The sequence below is a fragment of the Lynx canadensis genome, chromosome C1 (assembly GCF_007474595.2).
Source record: "Lynx canadensis isolate LIC74 chromosome C1, mLynCan4.pri.v2, whole genome shotgun sequence".
Taxonomy (NCBI): Eukaryota; Metazoa; Chordata; class Mammalia; order Carnivora; family Felidae; genus Lynx; species Lynx canadensis.
The window spans coordinates 41,714,014-41,737,454 of record NC_044310.1 but is presented as its reverse complement, the minus strand read 5'-3'; the positions used below and the strand labels follow the sequence as shown (position 1 = coordinate 41,737,454).

The 23,441-nt window shown below is 35.9% G+C and overlaps 1 protein-coding gene across 3 annotated transcripts in view; it reads right to left on the bottom strand.

The window, feature by feature from the left end:
• ZFYVE9 (zinc finger FYVE-type containing 9) overlaps positions 1-23,441 on the bottom strand; it is a 211,604-nt gene that overhangs the window by 57,189 nt on the left and 130,974 nt on the right. For all 3 annotated transcript variants that reach the window (XM_030325988.1, XM_030325990.1, XM_030325991.1), the window contains 3 exons: positions 22,315-22,435; positions 16,610-16,732; positions 14,550-14,705 (listed from right to left, as the gene is read on the bottom strand). In XM_030325988.1, the coding sequence (XP_030181848.1) occupies positions 14,550-14,705; positions 16,610-16,732; positions 22,315-22,435 (400 nt within the window). The remainder of the gene's footprint in view (positions 1-14,549; positions 14,706-16,609; positions 16,733-22,314; positions 22,436-23,441) is intronic.

The following is a 23,441-nucleotide window of genomic DNA, read 5'->3' as shown; positions in this document are numbered from 1 at the left end:
TTCAAATATTTTTTAATGAAACAGTGACAAATCAGCTTTCATTAAGGAGACATTCTCCTCAGTTTAGAATTACAAAAAAGCAAAAAAGCTTCCCAACAGGAGCTGTTCCATAATGGAATAGTAGACATGTTCCCTAGATATGTACAAGCTCCCTCTGATATCTCTGAAAGAAATAACAGCAAATACAGAGATCCTCACCAGAAAACTTAATGCTTCCTTTCCTTGAAAACTACTATCTACTCATGCAACAGTTCAGTGATGGGTCACAGAATCCTTGAGTGAAGTAGGAAACTATGTTGACAGCAGGGTCCGCAGGTGAAGGGAACACCTCCCCACAAAACTCACAGAAGCCTTGTGGCTGAGAGCCATGTTCACCTGCACATTATCATCTGCCAAATACATTTAGGGGCAGTACTCTTGCCCGAGGATTAACCAAATCTGGCTGCACGTTTGAGCTGCTGGGCCAGATCTATAAAAACAAAAAAAATCCCCGTATCAAGGAAGGAGTATGTACTCTGGAAAAAAAAAAAAATTCACAGATTGTGGAGTCACAGAAATATGGGTTTGAATACTAGTTCAATTACTATTATGTGATTTGGGGGCAAGTTATTTGACTTCTGTGAGCTTCAACGTCTGTGTAAAATGGGGGATTATAAATTTCAGACCTGTTGTGAAGAATAAATGATGAATATATGTAAAATGCCTAACAGTACATGGTACTGTGTTCTCAAAAAATTATAACTATTATTGTTATAATGCACATATACATATAATGATTAGTCAAACATTACAGAATTTTCTTTGCTTTATCAAAAATTTTAGAATAAGGTTTGTATAAATTTTCATCTTTTAACTTGGAGTAGGGGAAGAATGGGAGATAAAAGAGATGGGAGTTTTTTTTTTCTGCCCACAATGGAGAGTACACAATAGCATTCCTCTAAAGTTCTAATGAGAGTATGTTTGTTTCGTAAGACAGCCCTAGGGCATACAATTCAAAGGTGACAACTATGTTGGCTTGGCCCACAAGGCATTCATTCATTATTCCTTTGGCATTTTTTTTTTTTTTTTTTTTTTTAATGTTTTTATTTATTTTTGAAGGAGAGAGAGACATAAGTGGGGGAGGAGCAGAGAGAGAGGGAGACATAGAATTTGAAGCAGGCTCTAAGCTGTTAGCACAGGGCCCGACGTGGGGCTTGAACTCACTAACTGTGAGATCATGACCTGAGCCGAAGTCGGACGCTTAACCGCCTGAGCCACCCAGGCGCCCCAGCATTTCTTTATTAGAGACTGGAATCTATTACTGGTTATTTTTCCACAGATATTTATTCCCTTTTTGCTTCTATGACCTAACAACCTACTCCTCCTCATCCCATATCCCAATCAAATTCAGATTCGTCACTATGCTCCTTTATATTATAAAATATTTGTTATCCTTTAAGCATCTACTTTCTTTAAAAAAATTTTTTTTAACGTAAATCTCTATCAATCCTAATGAGTGATTTAATTTAGACTCTCATTTACCATCTCATCTAAAAACAAGTAGCATTTCACAGGTGTTAATACCGACAAAAATAAAACACTGGGTATGAGAATTCGACAAAGATAAGCTTTCACTGAAAACTTAATCCGGGGCTCTTGAACTCATAAAGCCTGTTATATGTTTGTTTACACAGGTACTTCTCTATGGGAACATTCAATACAATGAATCCACTGAATTAATTCCATACACCCCAAGACCACTGAAGAATCCATATAAATAAAATAGATACCAATTCATGCTTCTGTGTTTAAATGACCTGGCAAGGATGTCAAAGGTTTTGTACCAATAGTTTACAAGGCAATTTTACATGGCCTTAACCAGATAATCATCAGATCAGTGCCACTAGGTTAACAGAGCAGGTATCATTTCCCTGAACTTTGGGATTTTTATTTTACAGATGAAGAAACTGAAGCTTAGGAGTGGAAGTGAAGTGCCTTGCAATATCATAACTGTCTTTAAAAGTATATAGTAATTTCCAATTTTCCATCTTAATCTGTAATTTAAACTTTGTTTTTCAAAGTGCTTGCAAAGAACTATCTTTAAATTCAATTCAAAAACAACTTAAATATCTATGCAACAACAGCTTCCTTTTGTTTCAAAGCATATTTATCAATCCTCACAACTAACTCAAATGGAGTTTTAAAGAAAGAACTATGAGGAAAAGGAACCCCATCCTTCCCAGCCCCCGCCAATTTTAAAAACAAGGGCCTTCCCCTCACACCCCTCTCCCCTCCCTTTTCTTTTTAATCAGGAACCAGCCCACCGCCAGGGCCTCACTGGGGCAGGGACACCCTGGGATGAGTTTCTCTGGGGCTTTATTTTGTTTCGTCGATGTTTTTTTCTCCCACAGTGGGGCTGCGGAGGGGTGGGGGCTTTACAGTCCTGCCCCGTCTCACTGCACTCTCTTCCCAACCCTACCCCTATTTTCGGTGATTTTTGTGTGAGAATATTAATATTAAAAATAAAATCAGAGAGGAGCACCTGAGTGACTCAGTCGGTTGAGCGTCCAACTTCAGCTCAGGTCATGATCTCACAGTTTGTGTGTTCAAGCCTGTGTCAGGCTCTGTGCTGACAGCTCGGAGCCTGTAGCCTGCTTGGATTCTGTGTCTCCCTCTCTGCCCCTCCCCCACCTGCACTTGTTTCTCTCTCTCTCAAAAATTAACATTTAAAAAAACTTTTAATAAGAAGATAAAATCAGAGAAAAAAATTCCGAACAAATGCCTCACTTATTTTAAGAAATATTAATATTCATGAATATTAACATAACTAAACATCAAAAGAATTTAAATAGTCCCTTGGTGTTGTTTGTAATACAGTAAACCAAAATTAAGCATGAGTACTTCATTAAAGGTCATTTCCTCAGTTTAGAGCATCTGTGAGATTTACTATGTAACTTCAAAAAGTTCAAGAGGCAGTTTATTGCTTTTTTAAAACACAGGATTTAGAGATATAGCTGAATTCAAACCTGAGTTCAGCCATTTATCATGTATTTGATCTTTGGCAAGTTACTTATGCCCTCATTATGCCCTCAGTGCCTCTCAGTTTCCTCATATGTAAAACTGGGACAAGAACAAGAAGAATCTCAGAGTTCTAGTTGAGAAGAAATCAAACAGTGCACAGAAAGCAATGAATATATGGCCTAGCATGTAGTAAGTGCTCAATAAATACAAGATATTAGTCTTAAATCACCTCTTCATAAATAATTCCATATTACTTCTCATTGGCTGAAAAATTACTTGCAAAGCAGCAATACCATGGCTCCTCTGCTCATAGAAAGATACAAAATTAATTAACCAAAACGATTCACAAGTAATTGCAAAAAGAGACTAAAAATCTGAACCATGATACAACATTCTTTAACTGGAAAAACAACGCAAAAATATTACTGATGATGAAAACACCAATGAAGTTCTTCCTTCTCTGGAAACACACTTGTTAGGAAACGTTTTTTATTTTTGTTTTTCTTATATTACAGATAAAAAAGTGACTTGCTTTAGAAATACTAAAGATTATAAGCAGTATAATTTTTATGGCCATGAGAAATAACAGCAAGCCACTAAAATCTGAAACAATTACTGGACACTGACTGATCAATCAAGCATTTACCATATAACATGTACTGCTAGAACTGGTCCAAAAAAGAGATACACATAATAAAATATTTTCTAATATGCACAAAAGACTTCCAGTCATTCCACAAACATTTATAGGATACCAATCATGTTTTGATAAATGTTTTATCAATTATTTATATTCTTTTTTTTTTTTTTTCAACGTTTATTTATTTTTGGGACAGAGAGAGACAGAGCATGAACGGGGGAGGGGCAGAGAGAGGGGGAGACACAGAATCGGAAACAGGCTCCAGGCTCCGAGCCATCAGCCCAGAGCCTGACGCGGGGCTCGAACTCACGGACCGCGAGATCGTGACCTGGCTGAAGTCGGACGCTTAACCGACTGCGCCACCCAGGCGCCCCTCAATTATTTATATTCTTTGACAGACTATTTAAAAATCTTTTCCCCCCCTCCTGTAATTCACCTATAATTTTTCTTCTAAATACTTGTGGGGATAGAAAATTGGCAAGAGACGGTGGTTTAAAAATATCTAAATACATCTTTTCTAACTTAATAGTGAGTATGCATATATATTCTTAGATTGAGATAAACTTCCACATTAAAAAATAAAAGATCAAACTCCATTGTATTTGAGGCCTATAATTTTATTAGTGACATTACAAAATTATTAAAAATAAAATTCATAGATGAATGAAATTTATTAATAACATTCAAATTAATAATATAGTACTTTAAAGTTTACTTTGTCTTTTGATAAACCTATGTAAGAAATTTAAATTAACCAAAAGTTTATCTGGGTTAACTCAGGTGACCACGATTTAAAGATACAAAGTAAGGAAGATTTTAGAAACAGAATAGGTGGCAAGGAGAAATGGCAAAGAGAGTGGCAGAGAGAAAACAAAAAAAAAAATTTGTTTTTAAAGATACGAAATTTCCCAAGTAATCTGCTTGAGTGACCCATGGTATTTCTTTCTCAAGGACCAGAAACACTGGGCCTCAGAAACACTCTTTGGTTGACCTCAAAAGTATTTTACTCTGGTCTCCAAGTCCCAAAGGGAACAAGAAGTGAGAAATAATAAGCACAGCATTTTTATTAACAGAAGTCTTCTCTGAAGACTCCTTTCCTCCGGGTACTTTTCCATCAAATGACAAAAAAAGCACCAACATAGCTAAAGCAAATTAAGGAATAGGAAGAGAAAGGTCAAAGAAATCTTTAGGGATTGATCATATAAGTGACATCATGTCAATTTATTGATTCCTTCAATCCACAGGTTTTGTTTGTTTGTTTGGTTTTAATTAAGCTTATCCAATGTGCCAGACTGTTCTAAAGACTGGTACACAGAATTGAGCAAGACAGGTAAATCTTGTCCTCATAGAGCTTATTTTCAAAAGGAGGAAGACAAACAACATCAGTTAGTAAAACCAGTGATAAATATTTTGAAGAAAATACAAGGCAAGTAACGTAAAAGATGATGGAGGGAAGGAAGAGAATATTTCTTTAGCCAAGAGGTTCAGGGAAACATCCTTTGAGGCAAAAACATTTGAGAACAGACCCAAATGAAGAGAAGGCACCAACCAGTAAAGATCTGTAAAGAACAACATTCCAGGTCTGGAAACAGTAAGTGCAAAAGCCAAGGTATTAGACTGAGTTTGATGGGTTCAAAGGTCACAAAGGTGATCAATGTAGCTAAAGCAAACTAAGGAGTAGTAAGACACAAGGTCAAAGAAATCTTTAGGAACTAGATCATATAAAATCTTGCAGGCCAAAGGCATTTGGAGTTTATTCTAATTGTAGTGGGAAGCCACTGGAAGGTTTAAGGCAGCTTCAATTGTGCCTTCATACCCATGACTATACTATATAAAAATGCTCTCAATTCTCAAGGATTAGATTTAGGATACCCAAGGAACAGCTGAGAGACGATAAACATATCTGCAAACATAAAATTGCAAATGACTGAAAGGGAACAAAAAGCAATTTTCAAAGGTGAAAATGACTTAACTTACAAGGTTAATATTTACATTCTGTGTTTATAATTTTAATTGTCTTCTTGCTTTGTTCCAAAGTTAAATCTAAATGCTAAAAATTAATAGCAGTGTACGGGGCACCTGGGTGGCTCAGTCTGTTAGACATCTGACTTTGGCCCAGGTCATGATCTCACAGTTTGTGGGTTCGAGCCCCGCATCGGGCTCTGTGCTGACAGCTCGGAGCCTGGAGCCTGCTTCGGATTCTGTGTCTCCCTCTCTCTCTGCCCCTTCCCTACTCACGGTCTGTCTCTCTCTGTCTCTCAAAAATAAACAAACATTGAAAAAAAATAGCAGTGTAAACCTTAATATGTCAGTGTAAATATTAATTCATATTAATATCTTCTTAATAAGTTTTTTGAAAACAGAATGTGCCCCAGGATCCAGCACAAAAAGCAAAGGAAAATTACCCAAAACAACAGTTCAGAGATATTGAAGACTGAGTTCAGAGGCTCCAACATCAAAAAGGAAGAAGACAATGTTGGGAATGAAACAGAAGTAATATTCAGAGATAATAACCTACAGTTTTCCAAATTAAAGAAATGTGTTTTCAGATGAAAAGTACACTTTCAGTACTCAGCAGTAAAAATAAAACTAAATCCACATACATGTACACATACAGATCAATAGAATAGAGAGACCCATATACAGAATATAAACTAATATTCAAAAACAGTATCAAGGTAATTGTCAAAATGATGGTATTTTTAAGTTTATATGTATTTTGAGAGAGACAGCACAAGCAGGGGGTGGGGGCAAGAGAGAGGACTGCAAGCAGGCTCCTCGTTGTCAGCACAGAGCCCGACGCCATGGCTTAAACCCATGAACCGTGAGATCACGACCTGAGCTGAAATCAGTCGCTTAACCGACTGAACCAACCAGGCGCCCCCCAAAAATAGTCTTTTTAACAAATGGTGTTGAACAACTGGATGCCCATAAACAAAACAAAACAAAAAAAACCCAAAACAATAAAACTTAGAGCCTTACCTCTATAGGAGCCGAGGACAGGCTGCCCTAAGATGGGCCTTTGGCATGAAGATTATCTTGAGTTAACAAGCAATTAAAACCCAGCAGGTTCAGGAATAGCTCTTTACCTCCCCACAACTGCCTACAAAAAAATTAAATACGGGCACCTGGGTTGCTCAGTCAGCTAAGCATCTGACTCTTGATTTCCACTCAGGTCATGATCTGTTTGTGGGTTCCTGCCCTGCCTCGGGCTCAGTGCTGATGGTACAGAGCCTGCTTGGGATTCTGTCTCCCTCTCTCTCTGTCCCTCCCCTGCTTGCTCTCTAGCTGTCTCAAAACAAATAAAAATGAACTTAAAAAAAATTAAATAAAGGACCTGGTCTGGGAAGAGAGCTATCACCATAGATAACTTGATACTCTGAACTAGGTATGGATGATAGGGAGGAACCTACCAAGGCCTGTTTGACGGAAGTTCTTTATGTCCCATTGTTTCTGAGTGGCGGAGCAAACGTTTGAAACATTTACTCTTTTTCATCTCCCTGTGAATTGCATTCCTTTCCTTTGAAGTTCCAGATCCCTACTACTCCTTTCTCCTTACTTCAGAATGACATATATACTTCATTTTGCCTATCTTTGGAATTTCCAAGTCTGTGTGGAAATTAAAAATCTAACCAAAGAGGTGAAAAATCTATACACTGAAAACTATAGAAAGCTTAGGAAAGAAATTGAACAAGACATAAAAAAAATGCAAAAACAATCCATGCTCATGGATTGGAAGAACAAATATTGTTAAAATGTTAATACTACCGAAAGCAATCTACATATTCGAAGCAATCCTTATCAAAATAACACCAGCATTCTTCACAGAGCTACAACAAACAGTCCTAAAATTTGTGTGGAACCAAAAAAGACCCTGAATAGCCAAAGCAATCCTGAAAAAGAAAACCAAAACAGTAGGTATCACAATCCCAGACTTCAAGCTATACTACAAAGCTGTAATCATCAAGACAGTATGGTACTGGCACAAAAACAGACACTCAGATTAATGGAACAGAATAGAGAACCCAGAATATGGACCCACAAACGTATGGCCAACTAATCTTTGACAAAGCGGGAAATAATATCCAATGGAATAAAAACAGCCTCTTCAGCAAACAGTGCTGGGAAAATTGGACACTGACACGCAGAAGAATGAACCTGGACCACTTTCTTACACCATACACAAAAATAAACTCAAAATGGATTAAAGAGCTAAATGTAAAACAGGAAGCCATCAAAATCATAGAGGAGAAAGCAGGCAAAAATCTCTTTGACCTCTGCCGCAGCAACTTCTTACTCAACACGTCTCCAGAGGCAAGGGAAACAAAAGCAAAAAATGAACTATTGGAACCTCATCAAGATAAAAAGCTTCTGCACAGCAAAGGAAACAATCAGCAAAACTAAATGGTAAACCAATGGAATGGGTGAAGATAATTGCAAATGACATGTCAGATAAAGGGTAAGAATCCAAAATCTATAAAGAACTTATCAAACTCAACACCCAAAAAACAAATAATCCAGTGAAGAAATGGGCAAAAGACATGAATAGACACTTTTCCAAAGAAGACATCCAGATGGCCAACTGACACATGAACAAATGATCAACATTACTCATCATCAGGGAAATACAAATCAAAACCACAATGAGATACCACCTCACACCTATCAGAATGGCTAACATAAACAACTCAGGCAACAACAGATGTTGGTGAGGATGTGGAGAAAGACGAACCCTTTTGCACTGCTGGTGGGAATGCAAACTGGTACAGCCACTCTGGAAAACACTATGGAGGTTCCTCAAAAGATTAAAAATAGAACTACCCTATGGCCCAGCAATTGCACTACTAAGTATTTATCCAAAGGATACAGATGTGCTGTTCAAAGGGGCACATGCATCCTAATGTTTATAGCAGCGCTATTGACAGTAGCCAAAGTATAGAAAGAGCCCAAATGCCCATTGACTGATGAATGGATAAAGAAGATGTGGTATACAACAGAGTATTACTTAGCAATCAAGAAGAATGCAATCTTGCCATCAGCAACAACGTGGATGGAACTAGAGTGTACTATGCTAAGTGAAATTAGTCAGAGAAAGACAAATATCATAATGACTTCACTCATATGAGGACTTTTAGACACAGAACAGATGAACATAAGGGAAGGGAAGCAAAAATAATATAAAAACAGGGAGGGGGACAAAACATTAGAGACTCTTAAATATAGAGAACAAACTGAGGGTTGCTGGAGGGATTGCGGATGGGAACATGGGCTAAATGGGCAAGGGGCATTAAGGAAGATGAGCACTTGTGATGAGCACTGGGTGTTATATGTAGGGGATGAATCACTGGGTTCTACTCCTGAAATCATTATTGCACTATGCTAACTAGCTTGGATATAAATAAAAATAAATAATAAATTAATTTAAAAAATAAATTTTTAAAAATAAAAACAGCCCAGATAATCTAGAAAAAAAATTAGTGAAATGCAAACCATAATGAATACTATTTTATTCTCACCATTTTACTATTTTATACTCACCAGATGAGCAAAAATTAAAACTCTGATGATATCAAATGTTGGCAACTCTTATATACTAGGGATGGGGACAGGTAGGCATAATTGGTAAACTACTCTGGGCAACAGTTTAACATCATCTAATAAAGCTGAAGATATCCATACCCTAAAAACCAGCAATTCTACTAAGTGTACATGTACAAAAATTTTGGAGAACATGTCTGAATAATAATAAACTGGTGAGAACAGCAAATTATCCATCAGGAGAATAAATTGTGGTAAATTTATATAAGAGGTATAAAACAGTAGCTGCAAATGAAATGAACTAGAACACTAGAGCTATGAACATATGCCAGAAACATATGGTGGAATGAAAAAAGCAACCCACATAAAATATATACAGTGTGATACCATTTGTATAAAGTTTAAAAACATGCAAAACAATGTATTATAATCTTGTGATAAAATTACAGAGAAAAGCATGAAAACTACTAACACAAGACTGATGACAGTGGTTACCTAAAGGTTAGGAAAGCTTAGAGGGAAGATGTAATCAAGATTGGTCACTGATCAATGCTTCAAGGGGTTGGTCATTATTACCTAAACTGGGTATCTTGTTTATGGGTGTTTATTTTGTTATTTTGCTTTAAAACTTCCAAAATTATTTTTAAAATATATTTAAATGCTTTTATATACACCAAATAATTTTTTAAAGGTAAGTAAAAAAGCTCAGAAGAAGAGATTACTTCTATCTGGGAGGATTATTAGGGAAGAGTTCATGAAAAAAAGTCATCTCTGAGTAAGGCTTAAGACAACTGAGGGGCACCTGGGTGGCTCAGTTGGTTAAACCTCCAACTCTTGATTTCAGCTCAGGTCATGATCTCACAGTTCATGAGTTCAAGCCCTACACTGGGCTCTGCGTTGACAGTGCAGAGCCTGCTTGGTTTTCTTTCTCTCTTCCTCTCTCTCTACCCCTTCCCCACAGAAGCTCCCTCTATCCCAAAATAAATAAACTTATTTTATTCTGAAGGCAATATAAAGCTCATTAAAAGTTTTGAGTAAGAGAGGGAAACAACCAAACATTAACTCTGGAAATAATAATCTGGTAGATACAATTCTCATTTCATTCAAATACATGTTCTGAATGTCTATCTGCAAAAATCAAGTACAAAAGATAGAAGAAGGGTGGGGAGATGGCAAGAAACAATATATAATCTAGAATCTCCCATGGCATTATAATAATCAGAGGCATGCTTAAAGTCTCAGAATGTTATTACTCACAAAATGTAATTTTCCCTCTCACTTTGGAAAGCATAAGCAACTATGCATGACAAAAAAAATTATATATGTTAAATAAGAAACACATATATACACATTATTATCAAATATATATATATTAAAAATACATAGGAAATTGTAAAGAAAGTTCATTCAAGGGCTTCTAAGACTTTTTTTTATACTTTTTAAAATGTTTACTTTTGAGAGAGGAAGGGAGGGAGGGAGGGAGGGAGAGAGAGAGAGAGAGAGAGAGAGAGAAAGTGCAAGTAGGGAAGGGGCAGAGAGAGAGGGAGACACAGAATCTGAAGCAGGCTCCAGGCTCCGAGCTGTCAGCACAGAGCCTGACGTGGGGCTCGAATCCACGAACTGTGAGATTCAGTTGGACACTTAACTGACTAAGCCACCCAGGAGCCCCTGAGCTTTTTTTTTTCCTCGTAAGTTTATTTATCTTAATTTTGAGTGCACGTGAGAGAGTGAGCACGCAGGAAAGGGGCAGAGAGTAAGGAGAGAGACAGAATCCCCAAGCAGGATTTATGCTGTCAGTGCAGAGCCCAATGCAGAACTTGAACCCACAAACCATGAGTTCATGACCTGAGCCGAAATCAAAAATCAGACACTTAACCGACTGAGCCACCCAGGCATCCCAGGCTTCTAAGGCTTTTTGAGTGATTTATGGCAGAGTAACCACCATGCAAGTGATAGAGTATTCAAGGCTTTCACATTCAGGAAATTTAAGACAGAATTTGCCAATTCCACGCAATGTGTTACAATTAGGTGTAAAAGATGTTTCCACTTATTAAAGATGTTTCCACTAATTAAAAGATATTTCCACTTATTAAAGAAAAATATAGTGAAATTATATATCAAGTTACTACTTTGATTTCTAAAATACAGGATTCTTAAAACTGGTATAACTCAGATGCATACCTGTTTTTTAAAACTGCTATGTACACATAGAGGCAACTGACATAATGTAAAGAATAGTCTGGGAGCCTTAGTCCTAGTTCTGCCACCAACTAAGTCTGTGATTTAGACAAGCCATTAACACCTCTCATTTTCCTCATCTAAAAACGTCTCATTTTCCCTATCTAAAAAATGAAGAGTTTGTACCAGATGATCAAAGATACCTCCTAGTTTTTATGAGCTGCAAAATGATTTCTATTTGAGGATAGACCCTTATAGATTACTAGTTTAGGCCTTTGAAATGTCATTTACTTAGATATATATGTGGATGCCCTCATCCTATATTACAGATAATATTTAAAACAGCTTACATGTGTTATAATCTCACCTTAGACTTTCACTATTATCTTACTGTCGGTTCAAAGTAAGTTTTGTTGTAGAAATTTTGCATTTTAATATGATAGTTCAAAATGGTCTCTACTGATATAGAAGGATACTTCTGGAAAATGAGCAACCACTTATGGTAAACATGTACTTTAATGACTCATGCAATGACCACAGCCTTTCCTTGTTGGTATTCCTCAGAGCTCCATTCTCAGCTCTAGTCTCTTCACACTGGCCTGTCCCATTCACTACCATAGTTTCAATAATCACATAAACACCGAGTCTCCCAAAACTGTATTTTAGCCCAGATCTACTTCCTGAGGTCCATCTGTATCCACATATTCATCGTCTATTTACATATTGCCACTGTTGTCAATATTTCAAACTCAACACACTGAACAAAGAACCAATCTCCCACTCCTCTGCCAGATCTGCTCTTCTTCTATTATCTCGATGAATAAGAACACAGTCCACTCAGATGTCCAAGCCAGAAATGTGAAGCCACTGACTTGTCCCCTCTTATCCCCCATATACAGTTAATTACCAAATCCTACTGAAATAACACATCACTGTCTTTTATCTTTCCGATACTCTTTATTCCCACTGCTATTACTAAATTACTTTATTAAATCCTGATAATTTCTTAATTTCTTGCTGGATTCTAATAGCTTTTTAAAAAACAACAAAGTGTTGGTGAGGATGTGGAGAAAAGGGACCCTCATGCACCACTGGCGGGAATGTAAATTGGTGTAGCCACTGAGGAAAACAGTATAGAGGCTCCTCAAAAATAAAAAATAGAACTACCAAATGATCCAGCCAATTCCGCTCATGGACAGTTATCTGAAAAGAATAAAAATACTAACTCAAAAAGATATCTGCACCCTATGTTCATTACAGCAATATTTACAATAGCCAAGACATGAAAACAACGTAAGTGTCCATCAACAGATGAATGAATAAAGAAAATGTGGTGCACATATATAAAATGGAATATTATTCAACCATAAAAAAGAAAATCCTGTTATTTGCAACAACATGGATAGACCCTGGTAGCATTATTTCAAGTAAACTAAGCCAGACAAAGATAAATAAATAACATATGATCTCACTTATATGTGGAATCTAAAACAAGCAAACAAACAAAGTTTGTTGAGTTGTAGTGTTTAACCATGATAATTTTTTGCTTATTCACTGCTTCTTAGCTCAGTTTACCTGCCACGAGACACACAGACTTTGATCCATTTTCATACTGCCTCTAAAGTCATCTTTCTAAAGTGCAAATCTGCTTCTGTCCCTCATTTTTTTCCAATTGTTCCTCATTGTCTGAAGAATAAAGGATGGACTTCTGAACAAGACCTTCATGAACCTCCCATGCCTTTGTCCCTAATTCCCTCTCAAACCCCCCAACTGCTTGGGCCCCCAATGTCATTTCTCTGTTTATAGTTTTTACATGTGAATACATCCAAACTGAGGAGAAAAGTGACTGTTTCAATTCATTTCTGGAAATAAATTTAGGTCCCAAGTATTACATGGCCTGACAGCTCCACCTGACTTCATATTAATCCCATACATTTTAGGACTGGTACTTCATAGGTATGTGGTCAGTTGCCAATGTATTGCCTTGTCCTCATTTCATATTACACCTGAATGATCACAGAGACTAAGACATCAAGGTATAATCTTTTATGCATAAGCTATAATCACACTAAAGATGCCATTTATATCCTGCTTTTGTACCTACTTCAAGAGCATTTTTCATGTTGCTACATTCTGTTCATAAATATTATGTTTAATGGCTAAAAAATGCTCTAAAAAAGATGCATACATCTCATCAGTATAACACAGTTAAACCTTTCACCTATAGCTGGGCATTTAGATTACCTCTAAATTTTTGTGTTAAATTTAAGTAATGTTGCAATAAACACCTTCCTGTACAAAGTGTATTTTACATTTTAGGTATTTTTTGGGGGGCATAGAATCCCACAAGGGGAATTACTGCATTCAGAAAGCATGAATAATTTATGGTTTTAATATATTTATAAAACATTATCAAGTAATACATGAAAATAATTTTAACAGCCTGGTCAACCTCACTCCCCTTTCCAAGGCTTGTTCCTCAGAGACAATCTCTTCTATTCATTTATTGTAGTTCTTATACTCTATTTACCAACTACAGATATTGTTTTCTTACTTCCGGTTATGATAATGAGGTTATAGCTCAACTACAACACTTCTTACTGCCTCTGTTAATTCAGGAGAGGTTAACTTTGTAATGCCAAATGTATACATAAACATATTTCTTCTCTCTCAACTTATAATAATATATCTTTCTATTAGTATTCTTAGTCTTTTCCAATAGCTATGCACATACTTTTACATTATTAGGGCTAACAATATTTATAATTTATTTTGAAACCATAATAAAGTTGTCCATGCTAGTGGCTTTTGAAACTTGAAAATTAAGTAAAGAGTATTTACGTTATGATTATATAGGTACTGTTAAGTGAAAAAACAAGTAGTAGGTTATGATTATGCTTCCTTCTACCAGGTACCAATATCATGACCCCTAAACCACTCAAAGGAAAATATTCTTACATCATGGTCAATGGATTCTCATACAACTTTGATTCCAGCCTCTGTAAAATAATAATGACTACACCAAGTAAAGCACTAAAATTTACATTTCCTTAAACCTTGGCAAGTTCTAACTTGCTACTGATACCAAAGTCCAATGCCAGGCTTCCAAAATTATGATTGTTATTTTGCATCTGACTCCAAAAATTTTTATCATCTTATAAAGGGTGCACACTAAGTCATAAAGCGTCCCCACCTGCCAGAGCATCCCGATAAAGCTGCACAAAATGATTGAAGATATCCTTCGGCAAACACTTCTCATCCGGTAGACACTGTAGAAGAATGACTATCTCAGACTGACCCACTGCATGCATTCCCTTGGTTGTGAAACACCAGCACTTCCTGTTCACATCTATAAATGGAATAAATATATAAAAATAAAGACATTCTTCTTAATATTTTCCTTTAAAAATGCAGAGAAACCTGTGTTATAATACAGCAAAGAACAATATAGGTCATATATATAATTCAATTGTGCACTATAAATGCATTGAGCCAAAAAACAACTGTAGAAAATAAAACATACCAATGCCTCTGGCTTTAAGCAAATACTTAGAAAAACAACTGGAAGGGAAGTAAAAGAAAAAAGCAAAAGAAAATGCAATTAAAACTTTTAACTCCTATTATTGGAAGGTGTAATTACTAAAGAAAAACATTTCATTAAAAATAAAATAAATAAAGCAAAACTAGGTATCCTAGGCTATAATGATTAAAGAATATATTCCCCCCCCACCTGTATTTTAAAAAAGTCACTCTACCAAGGGAAATAATTACTTATGTAAAACTAGAAACAACAACAATAAAAGCCAATATTATAGCTTTGGATTCAGCTTGTGGCCTAAAAAATATATACTTTTACATATACTTTTAAAATTTAATCTGTGACTGAAAGATTATAGCTTTTTCTTTTTTTTTTAAGATTTTATTTTTAAGTAATCTCTACACCCAATGTGCGGCTTGAACTTTATAACCCCGAGATCAAGCATTGCATGCTTACTGACTAAACCAGCCAGTCCTTTTTGGGAGAAAATTCTAGATAAACAGAGATATGATTTTACTTGGTTTCATTCTGTAAAAAGTGGTGAAAGTGGTGAGAGGATGGCTCTTCTGGACTACTTACTTCCACTTCTTTACCTTAAGGCTTTGTGGAGAACCAATAGCACAAGCCATATGTAGTTAATGTTCATTCTTTGACACTTTTATTATTTATACTCCAACACAATAGGATCCCCAAAGGAATTGAAATAGGATTCAAATGTAATTATAGATATCACAATGTATATCAAAACTAATACATTCCTTTTTCTCACTTTAGGGAATGTTACTTTACGTATCTAAACAGGAAGCACCCAATCCAACTATATTAAGATGGTGTACACTTCAGGAATTCTGGGTTAGCTATTTTCTAAGTATAAATTATGAACTAGATATGGTCAACTGAAATTTCAAGCAAGTTATTTTAAAATATGATTCTAGAAGGAAAGGAGGCAAGCATTAATAACTGGCCAAACATACAAGGGTACAATTAACAAGTAAACCAGAAACCTATATTTTATTAACATAGAACCTCAAAGGAAGTAGCATATAGGTGTTTCTGGTGTCTGAGGTCAACTTAAAATAACTATACAGTGAGAATGAGAGGATAGTTCCCCAGTGCTTCCCTCCTTTCTCCAAAACTCTGCCTATTAACATTCATCCAGGATAAATGTATTCTCTATTTTCCAACACCGTCTTAGAATCAAGATTCTAATTGTCCTCTAACTCATTCTGATGCCCAAGAAACTAGCCCCAAGAACTGAGAGGTTTCTGAATCTTAACTTACAAGGTACTGAAGTTTTACTATGTATTAGCTAACTAACATTTCTCTCAAATAAGGCTTTGCACACAACTAAGGTGTATGAGATTTAAATCTAGCACGTAAATTGTTTGACCCTCCTGGATAATTTATCCACCTCCTCTACTCTGGTGGGGAGTTGTGACGTAGCACATCCATCTCAGGAAGAACTTAGATCAGTTCAACTTTTGTTTGGCTTTCCTCCATGGAAAATTCATCTATCTCATCTTAAGAGTTTCAGTTAGTCCCATAGTTGTCCTCTGGGATATATTATACAAACCAACTTCTTCTGTACCCAGTTTTCAGTAAGCTGTGGATCCATCCATATAAAAATACTTGTGTGTATCGAATTTGTAAGCTTTACTTATTATCTATGAGTCAGTAAAGTATCTCATTTTAATTAAAAAAAAATTCTAACTTACAATTTACAATTTTAACCATTGACAACAAATTTGCATTTAAAACAAATACAAGTGGGTCAGGGCCACCATCCTCTAATTGCTGCATTACTGAAATCTGTGATGGTTTCTCTTCCACAGCATAGTCTGTAAGGAAAAACAAACAAACAAACAAAACATGTAAAGGATTAGTTAAAGGGAGAAACCAAGAAAGAAATCTGATGGAGGAATGGGCTGATTATCCACAGGAAAGAATTAAGCATTTGATTTGTAGTTAGGGTGAACATAGGTTTATACCTGCTGTCTTAGTGTCATGCTAATAGTGTCCCTTTCATTCTCAAAAGTAACCCAGTCCAGTTTGGATGAGAACATGGTTACCCTATGTATAGGCTTCTCCACAAAATGGTTTATGCCATAGTCTAAAGACAGCCCTTTAATTTAAAAAAATTCACTAACTATCATAAGAAGAATTTTACATATTACATGTTCTAAAGCCAACATTTAAAATAATCCATGACGGACAGAGGTGTGTAGGAGATGAGCTAGATGGGTGATGGGTATTAAGGAAGGCACTTGTTGTGAGGAGCACTGAGTGTATGTAAGTGATGAATCACTGAGTTCTACTCCTGAAACCAGTATTGTATTGTATGTTAACTAAAATTTAAATAAAAAATAAGATAAAATGAAATAAACCATGATATACAATAAAGTGGTAATAGAAGGTAAAATAGTTACCTCTGGATGAAAAGATGTTGAGGGGTTGAGGTAGAGTAGAATCCTTTTTATTCTATATCCTTTAGTACTGTTGAAATTTTTTACCATTAAAAAATTAAACTTTAGGAGCACCTGGGTGGCTCAGTTGGTTAAGTGACTGACTCTCTTTATATCGGCTCAGGTGGTGATCTTGCTGTAGTGAGATTGAGCCCCACATCATGTTCCGCACTGAGCATGTAGCCTGCTTGGGATTCTCTCTCTCCCTCTCTTTCTGTCCCTTCCCCCCTCTCAAAATAAATAAATAGACATTAAAAAAATTAAACTTTAAAAATGTACCCAGATAATAAAAGTATCATAAAGTGACTGGTTTCATGACACACTTCCTCTAAGTCAAGAGTTCAGTACATATATCAATCACCAAAATCACCAGTAAATCACACAACAGATTCCAAACAAGGACAAGTTATTACTTGAGATCTTGCACAGAACCTTTCCCATTTAATCCCTGAAAGCACAGTACGTGATATTCAGCCACGCCATTTTGAATGACAGTAGCCTTCCCAGCTTGAAGTCAAAATCATGGATAACAACTACTGTAGAATGTAAAGATACAGAAAAGGAACTGAAAACCTGTAAGTTGCATGTTGTTTGATTAGTCATATAAAATGCATCATTATACTCAAACTTTCACTCTTCGCAGATGACATGATACCCTATGACATGATACTCTATGGAAAACCCAAAAGACTCCACCAAAAAACTGCCAGAACTGATCCGTGAAATCAGCAAAGTTGCAGGAAATAAAATCAATGCACAGAAATTGGTTGCATTCCTATACATGAACAAGGAAGCAACAGAAATAGAAATCAAGGAATCGATACCATTTACAATTGCACCAAAACCCATAAAATACCCAGGAATAAATCTAAACAAAGAGGTGACAAATCTATACACTGAAAACTATAGAAAGCTTAGGAAAGAAATTGAACAAGACATAAAAAATGGAAAAATATTCCATGCTCATGGACAGGAAGAAAAAATATTGTCAAAATGTCAATACGACCCAAAGCAATCTACATATTCAACACAATCACTATCAAAACAACACCAGCATTCTTCACAGAGCTAGAAAAAACAATCCTAAAATTTGCATGGAAACAGAAAAGACCCCAAGTAGCCAAAGCAATCTTGAAAAAGAAATCCAAAGCAGGAAGCATCACAATCCCGGACTTCAAGCTATATTACAAAGCTGTAATCATAAAGACAGTGTGGTACTGGCACAAAAACAGACACTCAGATCAATGGAACAGAATAGAGAACCCAGAATATGGACCCACAAACGTATGGCCAACTAATCTTTGACAAAGCAGGAAAGAACATCTAATGGAATAAAGGTAGTCTCTTCAGCAAGTGGTGCTGGGAAAACTGGACAGCGACATGCAGAAAAATGAACCTGGACCACTTTCTTACACCATACACAAAAATAAACTCAAAATGAATGAAAGACCTAAATGTAAGACAGGAAGCCATCAAAATCCTCCAGGAGAAAGCAGGAAAAAACCTCTTTGATCTTGGCTGCAGCAACTTCTTACTCAACATGTCTCCAGAGGCAAGGGAAACAAAAGCAAAAATGAACTACTGGGACCTCATCAAAATAAAAGCTTCTGCATAGTGAAGGAAATAATCAGCAAAACTAAAAGGCAACTGACCGAATGGGAGAAGATATTTGCAAATGACATAACAGATAAAGGGTTAGAATCCAAAATCTGTAAAGAACTTATCAAACTCAACACCCAAAAAACAAATAATCCAGTGAAGAAATGGGCAAAAGACATGAACAGATACTTCTCCAAAGAAGATATCCAGATGGACAACCAACACATGAGAAAATGCTCAACATCACTCATCATCAGAGAAACACAAATCAAAACCACAATGAGATACCACCTCACACCTATCAGAATGGCTAACATTAACAACTCAGGCAACAGATGTTGGCAAGGATGCAGAGAAAGAGTATCTCTTTTGCACTGCTGGTGGGAATGCAAGCTGGTGCAGCCACTCTGGAAAACAGTATGGAGGTTCCTTAAAAAACTAAAAATAGAACTACCCTATGACCCAGCAATTGCACTACTAAGTATTTATCCAAGGGATACAGGTATGCTGTTTCAAAGGGGCACATGCACCCCAATGTTTATAGCAGCACTATCAACAATAGCCAAAGTATGGAAAGAGCCCAAATGTCTATCGGTGGATGAATGGATAAAGAAGATGTGGTGTGTGTACACACACACACACACACACACACACACACACACACAATGGAGTATTACTTGAAAATCAAAAAGAACGAAATCTTGCCATTTGCAACTGTGTGGATGGAACTAGAGGGTATTATGCCAAGTGAAATTAGAGAAAGACAAATATCATATGACTTCACTCATACGAGGACTTTAAGAAACAGAACAGATGAACATAAGGGAATGGAAGCAAAAATAATATAAAAACAGGGAGGGGGACAAAACATAAGAGACTCTTAAATATAGAGAACAAACAGAGGGTTACTGGAGGGGTTGTGGGGGGGGGATGGGCTAAATGGGTAAGGGGCATTAAGGAATCTACTCCTGAAATCATTGTTGCCCTATATGCTAACTAATTCAGAATTAAATTTAAAAAAATGCATCATTATAGACAGGGAGAACAGATACCATTTCCTACTGACGAAAAGAAACGAAAAAACTATTTTTTGGATATAAGGGGAAATGTCTACTCTGCCAATGAAAATATTTATTGAAAAGAGAAATACTAAGTGACTTTTATTTTTCTTTTTTAATGTTTATTTATTTTTGAGACAGAGAGAGACAGAGTGAGAGTGGGGGAGGGGCAGAGAGAGAGGGAGACACAGAATCCAAAACAGGCTCCAGGCTCTGAGCTGTCAGCACAGAGCCCGATGCAGGGCTCGAACCCACGAACCGCGAGATCATGACCTGAGCCGAAGTTGGACGCTTAACTGACTGAGCCACCCAGGCGCCCCTAAGTGACTTTTAAAAAGAAGAAGATATTTGTACGAAGTTATTCTACTGGAATACAAAATTGCAAAATTCTGGTGAAGAGACAGTAATAACTAGTTGTTTCTTAGTAGGAGAGGTTTTGATAATTAGATTTAATGAAAATGGAACCTTGTACTCTTATTTAACAATAGAGTAGGCCAATTTAACTTATAAATCTAAGACTTACCAAAATAACCAAAATTTGAAACTTAAGTCGTAATTTTACTAACAAAAGACTATTTTTAGAGGGTTGTAGTAAAGTAGCAAAGGCACTATATAATCAAAAGATGCTTAACTTTATATGAAAATTCATTGTTAAACTATTTGGGACATGGCATAATACCTTCAGCCAACGTTGCTGAGAGCCCACTCTAGGCCCAGCACCATAGTAGGAGAAGACAGAAACGTAAATTAAGACTGGAGGAATGCATGGTCTAAGTGAAAGAATCAGACCTATAAAATATCTAAATTACAATAAGAAAAGTGTTAGTACAGTAAAGGTCTATAAGAATTCAAATGGAGATGAATTAAAAATGCTACTACAGAGGTAGCATAGGTAAGAATTCAGAGAAGGGTTTTTCATTAATCTGGGATTCTGAAAAATTGAGGAGTTCTTCAAGGAGTCTCCATTATACAAGGGTATGCTAGGCAGAGAAAAGGAAGATAAGGAAAATATTAATTACATGAGTACTTTGCACCTGGCACTGTTCTTGCTATATAACTTCTAGTATGAAATCTGATTTAATATTCACAATAACTTTTAAGTAGGTGTAGTTACATAATTTTTTTTAAGACTAGGAAAAAGATTCAGAGAGGATAAATGACCTACCCACTGGATCACAGCTAGAAAATAAGGGTACTAGGATTAGAATTCAGGTTTGTTCAGTTTTGCAGTCCAGTCCATTCTCTCCCCACTATTCCACAGCATATGAAAAAATATGGAAGTGTGGAAAGTGAATATTCAGAAAGAGTAAATAATCTGGAGTATGCTGGGGTATTGGCTAGAAACAAAGTTATAAAGGAATGTTGAGATAAAGTTACAAGGAACATTGTATGCTAAAATAATTTATACTGAAGGCATTGGGAATCCGTTGAATGCTTCTAAGCCAGAGCAATATATGATAATATCTATGTTTAAAAAGATAATTGGCAACAACATGGACGATAAAATAAAGGAGAGAAAGAATGAAGGCAAGGAGACCAGGTAAAAGACTAGGATAAAAGTGTGGAAAGATTATTGATAAATCATCTCCTAAAAATGTACTAACTAAATGCTGATCTGGATCTATCAACAACAAACTTTCACATAAAGATAGGCATTGCTTTGACTGGATAGAAACTTTATTTCTTACCAGAACACTAAAAATGTTTTTTTAACAATAAATTGCTACTTAAGTTCAGCGGTCTCTGCTTACTTTATGTACATTTCTGAATGCATATTATACTGCAAGACAAAAAGTTACATTAATGTCCTGACTTTATCAGGTGGGCCAATCCTACAACCATAAGCAACTCTTAAGAGTATTATGTGCTTTAAAATATAGAGAAAAAAGTGCCAATGAACTACATTTGTATAATATATACTTCCAACGAATGAAATGACCTTATAAAAACACAAAATTTACTCTAAAACTATCAGTAACAGCAACAATTATTCTCATGCCACTGAGTAGCTGTTTTCTTTGTTGGAAAAGAAAAAGGTAGTTAAAACTCAAATTCTCTCTTAGAAGATAACATCTGGCATACTTGCCATAACTATGACTGTTTAAATGTTTCTTTTTTTTGTTTTGTTGTTTAGTTTATTTATTTTGAGAGGGAGAGAGCATGAGCAAGCACAGCATGGAGCCCAAAGTGCAGCTTGATCTCACAAACTGTGAGATCATGACCTGACCCGAAATCAAGAGTCAGACACTTAACCGACTGAGCCACCCCACGATCCTTGTTTAAACATGTAAGTCCACATACCTCCTTTTACACCAGTGGAGATGAGAATGGGAGGAAGCCCATCTTCAGGAATTAGGTTCATTGCACTGCCAACAGGACTTCCAACCTGAGTTATATTCCCAGAGAACAGAGAAATATCCGTCTAGGAAAGCAAATCAGCAAAGTGAGCATTACAGACAAGTCAACACTTTAGCAGAATATAAATGGGATATAAATGGGAATTTAAGTGAAAATTTGCAATCCATACTTTTTGAAAAATAGCACAAATTTCCCATTAACCTGTGGTTTATTTCCCAAAGGACTGGGTTTATACTATGAAAATATTTCCAACTGTATAGTTTCTCTTTCTGGCATCATGAAATCAGAATAAGAAAAGAGGCCTTATAGCCTGGGTTAAAGCTTTCTTTACCCAGGTCTTCTCTGCCATAAAAGAAAATATTTTTTAAAACCACAGTGGCAACAGAAACACAATTTCAATATTATCTCATAATTTCTGAACCTTCAGTGAGTGCATGTGGGTCCATTTAAAGTCTCATTTTCATTGATTTTTAAAAATAGCTTTGAGAAAAGTGGTGATAGTTGTACAGCAATGTGAATGGACTTAATGCCACTGGTTTGTACACTTAAAAATGATAAAAATGGCATATTTTACATTATGAATATTTTACCACAATAAAAAAATTAACAGATAAAATACAGAGATTAAAATAAGTCATTGTTTTCACTTACTATACAATTAAATAAAACTTCAAGTTCATTTTTCTCTTCATTAATATGAAGATCATACTTACTACACTATTTAATAAAGTATAATGTTACAAAAAGACATTTCGGATAGAGTTAAATCCACTTAACAATTTAACAGAACATACTCAAAATCTATTAAAATAATATTCTCCATATTCTATACAACTTAAGCAAAAAGAAAAAAAAGCCAAAGACTAGAAATAATCCAAATATCCATTAACAGGAAAACAGATAAACTGTGGTATATCCATACAATGGAACACTATCCAGCAATAAAAAGATACTAACTTTTGGTGCACACAACATGAATAAATCTCATAGTCATTAGTTTGAGCAGCTAAACACAAAAAAGTTAGAAGCTACGTACAAAACGATATACATTATATGTTTCCATTTACATG